A 13,433-nucleotide genomic window follows, 5' to 3' on the forward strand; every position below is an offset into this window, starting at 1 on the left:
ACCATAGTCAGAAAACATCATTGCTGGAATGGAACTGGAAATGATTATCAGTAATTTACCAACTTTATCTCACAGATCTGAGAACTGAAACTCACTAGGGTTACATGACTTAACTAGAGCATGTAAAGTACACAGATATTCTAATTGTAACACTTCCTAGTTCTGTTCAATGGGGTTCATTCCAATCATGTTTAAACTTTTGAAATGTTCAATCAAAAAGCATTCACTATCATTGATTTCAGTGGACACGGCCAATGTGACATCAGTATTAATTTAGCTTCTATGTTACTATTAATTCATTTTGTTTTTTCCTCTCTCAGTAAGTTTATACACAGTTCTTACAATATATAAACAAAACACTTATCCTCAGTGGTTCCCCTCACTGGCTAAAAGAGTCATAAAATGTCTTGTCTACAGAATGACCTGTTAGAATGTAGTGGTTTTTACACTACAGAGGACTCAGAAACACTTTTGAAAATATTTAAATTCTTTTATTGAAGATATACATATATATGTGTAATTATTTATATCACATTTTAAAAATTATATTTATTAAGGTATATATCTTATACGTTATTCAATATGCACATTTAAAAGAAAAAACCTACTGGGTTCAAGTTGTTTTATATAAGTATAAATGTAGTCAATTCTAGGGCATCTTGAAAACTATAGCCTTACCAGTTTTTTTTTAATTTTTTGATTCTATGTATTTTCTCTCCCACTCCATAGGTAATCTGTTAAAGACTCAGCATTGGGATTTTGATGTCATAAATCCATTGTAGGAGGAAGTCTGAGATAATTAGTGAACACGTGTGGACACCTGTGATTTCTGAAGAAACCGCTGTTTCCACAGCATTCCCATCTGCCTACAGGTGGTTCAGCAAGTGTTACCCTTTCTTCTACCTAAAGAAGGTGATCCCAGGCTTTCACAGAATAGTTGTTACATATCTTTTGTTATTGCTATTTTGTCTCTTCTTTTTTTCAAATGATCATTTCCAACAAAAACATGTTACTCCATCCAAATCAATGAGAGTCCATGGAGGTTTCTTAGAAGAAATACTTGAGAAAAAATAAAAAAAGGTTCACCTCTTGAGTCACTAGATAAAATGATCTGGACCTAAACCTTCTGATGTTCAGAATTGCATAAGAGGAAAAAGTCTGCCTGACCACTAACTACATTAAGCATGAAGACAGTGTTCTTAGGAAACAGATTTCCTTATTTCAAAACATGTCCCATACCATTCTAGAAGTTACTTCAGCTTCGCAACTTGCAGGCTTTTCATTCAAGTCAGTTTGAGCTGGAATTTAGATTTGCTCCCCACAAAATAATTAACACACTCTTTAATTCTGACACCCACAATTTAGTGCATCTGCATGTGCCTGGAAAAGTAATGCTGGTACTCATCACTGTTTCTCTTGCTTCAAATTTCTTACCCTTTTCCCTTCTTCCATTTTCAACCTGCTATCAGTTTTCTTGACTTTGTCCTCCTCTGTTTAGAGATCTCATCAGTGTAGAGAAGAAGGCAAACACTGCACTAAGTTCTAGACACATTCTGAGGAACACCATGTCGCACTTACACAGTTGAGCTTTGTGTACAAGTATCTATTTCATAATGTTACTAAGGGCATACCTAGCACAATATCCTGAGATTATGATTTTAACTAGTATAGTCACCTTGTTATTCTACCTTCTTTCCTGTTTATTAGATATTCTTAAATTAATGTTTAATCTAGTTTAAACTCAGAATCTTTCAACAAAGATTGACACAATAAAAGTTCTGGCATATTAACTTGTCTGTTTGTCTTACTACAAACACTGTGATACGGTCTTCTAATCAAAGTGCCTTGACTGTTTATAGTGATGGTATTTCCGGGATTTTTCTTACACGATTTGAATGAAAAGAACTATTGTGAATATCAATAAAATAAGAAAAACACACAGGGAATGAGTTAAGTTTTAGCTTATTGGATAGCTGTTCAGTCTGAGGAACTATAGGACAATTCACAACTCGAAAGAAGATATAATTTACTCCTCTAAACACAAAGGTCTCTTTAGGCTTCCTCACTGCTGGTATGGTGTGACCAGCCACCTCACATTACTGGCATTGTGTCTTTCCTACTGATGGACTACATCAATTTCAATTTTAATCAAAATAAATCCTTTCTTCTGATGACTCTTGACAGGTATTTGGTTACTGCAGTGAGAAAAGTAAACAATGCAGGAAGCAGGAAAATTATACATAATTCTGAGAGCGGCTGGTGCTTTCTCTGAATGCAAGAGATAAGTGTGCAATCCATAAGGTCACTGTGCTCCTAAAAGTGAAGACCAGTTTTTCCCTTCCAGAACTCTGAATGCACTTAGTTCTGAAAGACTACAATTATCCTTTCTAACACTAAAGCTAGATGTCAGGAAAAGGCGTTATAAAACATAACTTCTTGTTAAAAGACTATCATTATCTTCTAAAATTACATATTTGAAAGGACATAAATGGTATAATGATCACTCTTATGTACAGACTTATTATAGACAACGGTTTAGTAGGAATGAACTTAAAAAGGAAGATGAATATTTCCATTTTATTGTACTTAGAAGTGTTAGTACAAAATTTAAAAATAAACATGCTAAAGAAATATATTTTGTGACTGTTTACTTAATCTAGTCAGTGAAACCTTAAATATTAGTATGGGAATATGAGAAAATTCTATAAGTTAGCTATGAGCCAATACTTCACTTTGGAAAAATACAGAGGTTACTCACAGGCCTATGCCTTATGACGGCTGGATCTCTCTTCTTCCTCCTCCTCTCACCCCACCCTGTGTCTTTATCACTGGGAATGGATTTTACTAGGGCTTAGAGAATTTCTGAATAACTGAAGGATTAAAATTTAGCTGTCCAAAAGTATTCCAATAAGATAAATCCTTCACCTAATCAATGCCAACCTGTAATACTTTAAATGTATTATCTCAGTTGTAATCTGTTTTGTCCATTTAATCATTAATCTCTTCAGTATGGTCATTTGGCAGTATGTTAACAATAAGGGCTAGTTTTGTGTGACTCATTAATATGATACTGATACACTGTATGTTATTGATCTAGTTATTTTTTGTTATTATTTTATTATTTTGAATTTTTATTAATTTTTATTGAGCTCTACATTTTTCTCTGCTCCTCTCCCTACCTCTCCCCTCCCCTTCAACCCTCCCCCAAGGTCCCCATGCTCCCAATTACTCAGGAGATCTTAGTCCTTTTCCATTTCCCATGTAGATTAGACCTATTTATGTCTCTCTTAGGGTCCTCATTGTTGTCTAAGTTCTCTGGGATTGTGATTTGCGGACAAACTATCTTTTTTTCATTATACATACCAATCCAAGTTCCCTCTCCTCTTCCCATTCCTTCCACTTACACCCCACCCCACCTACTCCACAGAGAGGGTAAGGCACATTGCTTTGGGGAAAATCCAAAGTCTCCCCCACTATATTCAGGATGAGAAAGGTATCCCTCCAAAAAAAAAGATAGGTCCCCAAAATACCAGTACAAGCAGTAGTGTGCTACTGCCAGTGGCCCCTAAGTCTGCCCCAGCCATGCATCTGTCAACCACATTCACAGGGACTAGTTTGGATCTCTGCTAGTTTCTTCTCTGGTTGGAGTTGGAGTTGTTCAGCTCCCATTAGCTCAGATAAATTATTTCAGTGGATGTACCCATCCTGGTCTTGACCTCTTTGCTCATATTTTCATTCCTCCCTTTCTTCAGCTGTACTTTGGGAGCTCAATACAGTGCTCTGATGCTGGTCTCTGCTTTTGTTTTCATCAGCTGCTGAATGAAGTTTCTATGGTGATATTTAAGATATTCATCAGTCTGACTACAGGACAAGGCCAGTTTGGGTACCCTCTCCTTTAATGCTAAGGGTTTTAGCTGGTTGGCTGGGATGGTCCTTGTGGGTTCCTGGGAATTTCTTCGGAGCCAGGTTTCTTGCTAACCCCATAGTGGCTCTCTGTATCAAGATATCTCTTTCCTTGCTCTCAGCTTTGTCCTTCCTCCATCTCTTCTATCCCTTTCCCTCAAGTTCTCCTCACCCCTCACCTTCTGTCCTCTTCTTTCCCTTTCACCCTCCCTTCTCTTCCCACCCCATGCTCCAAATTTCATCAGGAAATCTCATCTATTTTGACTTTCAAGATGGATCTATGTATATTTTTCATAGGGTTCTCCTTGTTACTTGGCTTCTCTAGATTCATGAACTGTAGACTCCATATCCTTTGCTAATAGCTAGTATGCGCTTACGAGTAAGTACATACTATAATCATCTTTTTGAGTCTGTGTTACCTCACTCAGAATAATGTTTGCTAATTCCATCCATTTGCATGCAAATTTCAAGGTGACATTGTTTTGTTTGTTTGTTTGTTTTTTGTTTGTTTGTTTTTTACCACTGAGTAGTACTCTAATGTGTAAATGTTCCACATTTTCTTTATCCATTCTTTGGTTGAGTGACATCTAGGTTGCTTCCAGGTTCTGGTTATTACAAATAATGATGCTATGAACATAGTTAAACAAATGTCTTTTTAGAATGATTGAGCATCTTCAGGGTATATTCCCAGGAGTGGTATTGCTGGATCCTGAGGTAGGCTGATTCCCAATTTTCTGAAAAACAACCATACATATTTCCAAAGTGATTGTACAAGTTAGCATTCCCCCCAGGAATAGAGAAGTGTTCCTTTTATTCCACATCCTAACCAGCATAAACTATCTTTGGTATTTTTGTTTTTAGCCATTCTGACTGGTGTAAAATGGTATCTCAGAGTTGTTTTGATTTGCATTCCCCTGATGGTTAAAAATGTTGAACATTTCCTTAAGTGTCTTTTGGCTGTTTAAGATTCTTCTGTTGAGAATTCTCTGTTTAGTTCTGTACCCCACTTTTCAATTGGGTTATTTTAAATTTTGATGTCTAATTTCTTATGTTCTTTATTTATTTTGGAGATCAGTCCTTTGTCTGATGTGGGGTTGCTGAAGGTCTTTTCCAATTCAGTATGCTGCCTTTTTGTCTTATTGACTGTGTCCCTTACTTTACATAATCTTCTCAGGTTCAAGAGATCCCATTTATTTGTAAGGCATACTCATCTACTTGTAACACATAATTTCACTGTAGTTATTGAATAATTGAAGAAGTTTCCCACACCAACTTTTGAAGTTATTGTAAGCAAGCCCACAAATGCTTTATTCCACCTAGCACATTGCTTGGAATATTAAAAAACACCTGAAGAAAAAAACCCAAAATTTAAACTTAAATTTGATGACTAGCTTAGTCATAGCAAGGATATCAATGCTCTGTTATAGTGACTGTAGAGAGGGAGCATGGTACAGAATGAGGCCTCTGTGATTTGCTCCCTCTTAGAACTCTAGGATCAACCAGGAAGCTAAATACCCATATGCCTCTGTGATCATCTCTTTTATTTTTCCTTTCAAATTTTAAAACATGAAATAAAGTAAACTAATTAATGAAACTATTTTAAAGAAATGTATTTTTTTAAATGAGCTCACAAATCTATAGATAAATGTAATTTAGAGCTTGAATAAAATATGACTTAACAATAAATTTAATCCTTTGTCTTTACTTTTAATAATATGAATGTTAAAAATCTTCATGTACATCTAAATTTATATTGAAACAAACCAAAAATCCACATAATATCTAAAATATTTATGACTTTGCTTTCAGAATTGTTTATTTTGTGACTATTTGGAAAACAGGACAACTTTATCCATCTTTCCATCTAACTATCATTACGTCTACTGCTTTCTCACAATTGAATCTTTTATAATAAGCTCAGAAATGGAAATAGATTTATTGTAAAATTTAACACTATTGTATGTTCTCTTATGTTATTCATATACTTTCTTTGATTATATTTAACCTTATTTTTGGAGTTGATGCTCATTTAAAAGAAATATCACCCATGTTAGCTAATGAACAAAACTATTTTTGTGTTGAAAAGTATTGTTGAAATTAATTTTTTGTTTTTGCAAAAATTACACACATATGTAATTTAACTTTATTTTTAGTTATAAAATTTTAATTTAAAATTTGAGAGAAATGAGAAAACAATAAATTTTGTAACTCATGAACATTTTTAGTTATTTTCTGATGATAAATGTAAGATGCTGTAAGTTAGAAAATGGGCATGATGGTGCATATCTTACTCTCAGCATCTGGGAAGCTGAGGCAGGGAGGTTTCTATGACTTTCAAGCCAGCCAGGGCTACAAAGTGAGATTCTGTCTCGATACACACACACACATACATACACACATTGCAGGAGTTTCTGTAACATATATGAAATATCAAACTTCAATATCTTACTTTAGGAAATAATTATACATGTCTGAGTAGAAAAACAAACAGTTAAAATATTTTTGTTAATTACATGATAAATTTGCATACAGTTTATTTATATAGCTGACAACATATAATTTTATTTGTTTTGACTAGGGGAAAAAAACTCATAAGTAATTAAAATAGGATATATAACACTATAGTTACACATTCATCTTTATACATAATGTTGCTTCCACATATAATATATAATTATTTTGTCATTATTCCAAAGACAACAAGAATAATGTTGTTTTATATTAATTGAAAGGTGGTATTCTTCATAATTAGATCAAGTATTTCATAATAAATTTTAATGAGGTAGGTTTTATTTCATTTTGAACAGATCTGTAGGAATCTAAGAACTAATCTATAGGAATTAAAAGAATGTGACCTTCATAGATTTACTTAATATATACCTTCCATTTGTTTGTTTTTCTTCCCTCCCCTTCTTGTTCAATACATATTTTAAAGTTGGGTTGTACATAAAAACTTCCCATTTTCCTGGGATATGATTCATGTCACTAAACTTCCCTGCTTTAGTTGTTTCAAAGTGCATATATTTTATATTTTTCTAAAAATGAATATTAAAAATAAGTGAAAAATAAAATTTTTGAAATTCAAATTTCGAAGAGTCATTTTTAAGCATCAGAGTTTTCAGCTAAACAAGAAAAAAAACTAAATGAAAAATCATTGCTTCTATCACATGACTACTAGGTCACAGACTCCAGAACATCAAATTATGTAAGAACCAAGCTCTCATGTACCCAATAGACACATTACAGAGAGCTAGAGGCTCTCAACTTTAATGTTTTCTGGTTGATGTTCTTGAAAATTGGAAATACACCAAAAGATAGCTCTATAACTTGCAAAACTGATCTACATGATATTTTAAATATTATTATATTTTCAGGCAGACAAGTTTTAATAAAGCATATGCATGGTACTTATTTCGCTTAAACTCTCTACAATTGCCTGCTCTGAGAAAGCAAGGTGATGTGAACAAATCCACAGTATACTCTTCTGTATAAGATGACTGTTCAGCAAAATGGTAATAGACAACCAATGGACACAAAATGTAACTTTAGGTAATATTTGACTTACATAGGTAATTCTTTTGGAGAACTACATAATAAAAATAATTTTCTCATGAATTAGTAGCTTGAATGCTCATTATGTAATGTTTGTAAAACAGCAAGATATTTTAAAATTGGAAAGTTGAAAATAAATATGTATCAAGCACAAAAAGACACTAGGAGCTACATGACATGCCCTAAGGTATGTTTATACATAACAACACAAGCCATGGAATAGCATCCAAAAGTTCCATCCATTTTAATGACCTGCTTAATAATCAATTTCTGTAACCTTCAGATTAGCTGACTGGACCATTATTCCACATCAAATTAGAATTGCAAGATTCACCAATAAACGACACGGTGATAGACTTCTTTTTCCTTTGTTAAGAACATAAATATAAGGGCAAATAGAAATACACTTTTAAGTAATTTAAATAAGATGTTTTAGGAAGACAGAAGGAAGTCAAAGAAAATACACCATGGTCTGAGTTAAGTAAAATAATGACTAAACAGTGACTATATATGAATTGGAAAGTGTGTTAATGCAGAGTCATTAGACGGGTACAAATCAATTGGTTCATGTCAGGTGATTATCATTCTAGGCTACCAAAAAACGACTTCTGAATTTAAAGTCAATTATCTTTCTTCTTTTGAATATGGGATACTTCAAAATATTAGATTATCTTGACTAATGACTTTACTGACATTTGGAAAGATATTCTTTACAATTACAATATCCTTTACAATTACTGGGTAGATCGTTGCTGATTTGGGGAATCAAGGCACTGATGGAAGGAAAAATATTTAAACAACTTTGTCGCTCTTTCCTGTATGCTGATAATTTCTCAAAAGTTAATTTTTAAAGTAATCACAATGGGAATGTCAAATCAGAAAGAAGAGAAATTTTATTAAAAATAAATATTATTGTATATGGGTAGAATATGACTTTATGATACATTTGATAATTCAATTTATAAGTAAGGAACAAAATTCCACTTGATTTTCTCTGTCTACATACAGTTAAAATAGATACGTGCATTTCTTATCATTCCCTTATAGTTCATTAGGCTGAAATTTGACTATGGCCTAGTAAACAGCTATTAAATATCAGCTTTGGAAAGACCCTCTTTATGTCCTCACAAAGCTTACAAATCAATCTAGAATTTCAAAGTCTGAACTTGACAATTTTGACTTGAATTTTGAAATTCTCCTCCAAATTTTGAGGTCAGAATATTTCCTTTCTCCTCATAGCACTTCAAAATCAAATTTGTTTCGGGATGGCTTTGCCTCACTGGAACCTCAGTTCCTTTTGCCGTGGTGGAAGTCAAAGATTCTGATTTTCCTCCAGGTAGCATGGTGTTGAGCACCTGCTCTGCCGGCTCATTCACACCTAAGTCTGGATTAGACATATTGATTACATTCAATGACCCTGTTGAATACATGGTGGACTTTGGAGAGTAAATTACACTGGCTAGATAACTCAATGGTATTTGAATAGATATGTGCATTGGCAACCTAACAACCGCAGTAGAATCAAGCAGTGACTAGTTTTTACTCACACCAAGGGTACTCAGGTTGGTAACCTCAGTTTTCACCACCATTTCCAGAGATGTTTCCTATGATTGGTTGGGAAAGTCCTTGTTCCTGTGAGGCACTTGTTCCAAAGATGTACCACTTTTCCTTAAAGCATGCTGCTCCCAACTAGTTCAGTCATAGAAACCCTAGTTTTCCATACAAGGAAATGACATATCATTTCCACACAACCCCAGCAAGTTCTTCCCTTGGGAATGAACAATGTGTACATTTACTGATATGACTTTGCCCCCAAGATCATATGTTGCACACTCTGATGGCTAGTTTATACTATTGTCATTACCTGAGATACAAAACATTGACAGTAAAATAAGAAAAACAAAGAGCATAAATGTTTAAACTCAGCAAAGCTGATTATAATAAAAGTAAATATGGGCACCATCTATTTCTAGACCATTTTCACCACTACAAAATTCTCTGTCATTGGATAAATCTCAACCTACACTGATCTGTATACAGACAAACGTAGACAAACACACTGACAAAACCCTCCACTAAAAATGCAACTCAAAAATATTTGAATGAGCTCACTAGGAGTTCAGCCACTCTTACTACTATGAGCTTTACACACTCTTGGTGTTAGGCAAACCTGCATATAAGAAACATGTTAAGTAACAATACAAGTGAGGAGCATCTATGTCATGCTAGAAATCAATATTATATATAAAAAGAAAGATGTGGGAAAATGAACAAAACTAACCTTTTCTTTTTAAGGGAGGTTCTTCTATTTCTCCTAAATAAAGAACAACAGAAAATTAGCACAGCTGGTAGCAGGGATTTGCTATTTACCCATGTTTTTCTATTTACACATTTTTGCAAACTATTGCTGTCAATAGTCAGGATTCTTACATACTTTGCTACCTAAATTCCAAAGTACATGCTTTGTTTATATATGTATTCAGTTAAGATGGCTTCACTTTATGAGTTCAATGAAATTGCAGCAGTGCTTCAAGTTACTGCATTATAGCTCATGCATCATATTAATTTCAATTTTCTCTGTTTATTGTCACTTCTTACAGGGACAAAGCAGAAATAAAGTCAAAGTCATAAAAGGGGTTCTAATAGCAATAATTTTCCTGTTGAGTAAGACTGAATGGATAATCTTGGATGAGTAGGAGTAACTATTTTTTTGAATGTCATTTAATGGACTGGATCAATGTACTTCCTCTTTGTAAATCCTCTAAATGCCAACTTATATACAGCCTGCTCTTCTATTTGCTTTGTTCATTGTATGTGTGTTGCTTACTTGTATAATATTTAAAATGTATCTTTCCATTCTGGATCTCCATTTGAGTCAATCAATTTTTGGTTTTATTGGGCTTTTATTAAGATTGGTTATCATCATTTGAATATTACTGTGACTTATAAGTACAAAACATGGGATTGTTGGTTTTAATATTTTTGTTTCAATCCTCCTAGACATCGGCTGGAAAAATAGCTACTCTGTCTCAAGTAAACTTGTAAGCGGGAAATCTATTGTGGTTTTATAGTCATTTATATTAAGATTCCATGCTATAATGCCACTCTAATAGCAGCATTTAATTTTGATATCTTTTCCATAATGGCAGATAAACTAGAAGATTAAAGCCAAATGGAGAGCAATTTACTCTATTTGGCAGCTTATTGGAGTGCTTTTTGTACTCAGATGTGTATCCATTTTAGTTTAGCCTACTCTAGTTCTCATTTGGGCTAAGCCCTCAGCTAGCCAATGCCAAGCATGCCCAATTTCCAGTCATAGCTGTTAGATACAACTCTGTGCCTTGGGTACCTTTATCAATGTCCTCATCTGCATCCTCATCTTCTTCATCACCTTCAGATGAGATGATGTCAGACAGCAAAGCAAAGAAGCCGTAGATCCAGTCAGTCGTTTCCTCCACAACATCATTTACGAATTTTAGAGGATCTGAACCAATCTTGGCAATGGAGCTTGCTAAAAGACATGAAAACAAAGGAAAAACATAGATCATTAACTAGAGAACCTAGGAAAAGATGTTTTTCATAAATGTCTCTAGGCTACTTTATTGTTCAGAAATGAAAAACATATTCTGATGTAGTCCATTAACAAAATAGTATATAAATGTGTATTACATAAGACATATACGTATTATGCATACAAACATACACATGTATATTTGACAAATACATGTAATACATATTTGATATATATCAAAGGTAAGTGATATAATACATTAGGTTTGAAGCATTACAGAAATACCAAAAGATTATTTTAGCAATGACTATAAGCTAAATGAAATCATGGGGTGAAAACAAATTGGAATAAATAATGCGTTTTCACTACACAAGTATTAGAATCATTAAGTTACAGTTGTTCAGGAAGGTTGAAATAGCCATTGATCCACAGAACACTCACTGCATCATGGAGAAGATGAGCATGTAAATCATCAAACAAGGCCTAGAAATTTGACTAGACTCATTATGGGTGATTTAAGATGATTTTTCTTTCTATCTCTATTTCTCTTTCTCTCATATATTAGCTTTATAATTTGTTAAACTATTAGAAAAAGCCATGGCATTACCAAGTTTGCGATTTTTTCATATTAAGCAAAGTTTGTTAAATTTAAATATTTTGAAATTCTAGTACCTTATAAAACCTTAAACATAAAATCTTTAAACTTAATCTCCTAGTAATTTCAATAACTGAATTAGACAAAACCGAAACCTATTGTAGTGAGGAGCTGTGGGCAGGCCTGCTTTTTTGTCCTGCCCTGCTCCTGCACGGCTAGCTTAGCCCAGGAAAGATTCAGCATGTTTGACCTGGTGGCTGGCTCCATGGTGTCTCTCTCATTGCCCTCTTCCCAGCATTCTGTTCTGTTTACTCCGCCTACCTAGTTTTCTGTCCTATCAAAGGGCCAAGGCAGTCTCTTTATTGACCAATGAAAATAACACATAGACAGAAAGCCCACCTACATCAACCTATAAAACATACTATTATTGTATCTTGGAAGTTTTTTTAAACTTATAAAATGAGAGCTTAAATAAGTAAAAATATAAACACTGGGATTTATAAAAGTTGTTCTGATTATATGAAAATTTCTCTGAAGTTGGAAAAGTAGTTTCTAATACCTGCTAGAGCAATTATGTAGAAAAACAGCATAAATTGCACCTGGGCTTTCATTGATATGCAATTAAATTTTAGAGTTATTTTTCTGAATTTTAAAAACTATTTTGGTTTTCAAACAATCTTCTCCCTTTGATATGTCTAAGAGATCAGAAATAAACGAACCTAAAGGTTAAGTGTTCCAAAATCAGGCTTTCTCTCGGATTAAGATAAGAAGTCACTGGGAGGTTTGAATAGATTCAGTACTGAGGGTGAAAATGATCTCAGGCTACAAACAGGCAGACAGTGAAAGGCCAAATAAAATCAGTTAGATGGTGGGTGATCATGGTGAATTGACGAAGAAAAGTGTGTGTAACATGCCAGCAGCTTCTGATGTGCTTCAGTGGTACACCTCAGGGCACATATGTAAATGCTTCTACTTTGGTCCTAGCATGTGAGGGAGAAAGAACCCCAGGATTTAAAAAAGAAACTGATTGAACAGATGGAGACATAGAATGGAAAGTGGAATTCTAGATGTTAAAACAAGTATGCATCTTGCTTATGTGACTTGACAATTTTTTGTGAGTGACACTGGAGATGTAGCAGTGGCATCCACTTGTGATGGGGAGGCGTGGAGGCAAATACCATCAGCTTCTTTTGTTTGGTCTGGGTTGTGGGGAGAATGAAGGGGAGACGTGGTTGTGATTTAGACTCCTCACACACCTGCCGTGATGCTTAGGTGCAGCTACTTCTATCTGATCTATAAAGAAAATGTGCTACTTGAATTAGGAACTTGAAAGCACCAAAGGATGAAAGGTATTAACGTCACGATGTTCAGTGAGACCGCTAAGCAAGACTGTAGTATCTAGAAAGCTGGGGGATACATTAGAAATGGGGAGTAGGGAAGCAATCGGATCTAATATGGGGCGAGAGGAAGGACTGGGGAGCATAAAGGGCTAAAAATCGAGTAAAGAAACCATTTGAGGAAAATAGAGTTTACAAGTGACAAATGATGCTGATAGGGCAAGACAAAAAAGAAAAAGAAGAAAGATAGGCAAACCACATGACTGTCCTCAGAGGCTCTTTACACTCAACAGTAGTGTGTGTTCAGAGCATGAGGGGAATTTGGAGTCAGTGCATATTCTTTATTACCAGTGATGAAGAAGAAGAGGCAAAGGAGAATTGAAATCTTAGCTTTCTTTTGTTTTCAGTACTATTGAAGTGGGAAAGATACACTTTACAGATACCGCTGAGAGTGGGGAATTCCTCAGGGAACATTTAAGCTCATGTTTTCTTAACAACAGTGGTTCCCACCCAGTGCGCCATGACCAGTTTGGCT

General features: G+C 34.4%; 1 protein-coding gene across 16 annotated transcripts in view; it reads right to left on the bottom strand.

Annotated features, from left to right (window-relative positions):
- The window catches only part of Trdn (triadin), a 369,239-nt gene that overhangs the window by 282,056 nt on the left and 73,750 nt on the right, over positions 1 to 13,433 (bottom strand). For all 16 annotated transcript variants that reach the window (XM_087911137.1, XM_087911136.1, XM_087911148.1 and 13 more), the window contains exons 3-4: positions 10,805 to 10,966; positions 9,737 to 9,769 (exon numbers count right to left, since the gene is read on the bottom strand). In XM_087911137.1, coding sequence (XP_087767263.1) covers positions 9,737 to 9,769; positions 10,805 to 10,966 — 195 coding nt within the window. The remainder of the gene's footprint in view (positions 1 to 9,736; positions 9,770 to 10,804; positions 10,967 to 13,433) is intronic.

The sequence above is a fragment of the Myodes glareolus genome, chromosome 1 (genome assembly GCF_982192425.1).
Source record: "Myodes glareolus chromosome 1, mMyoGla1.1, whole genome shotgun sequence".
Taxonomy (NCBI): Eukaryota; Metazoa; Chordata; class Mammalia; order Rodentia; family Cricetidae; genus Myodes; species Myodes glareolus.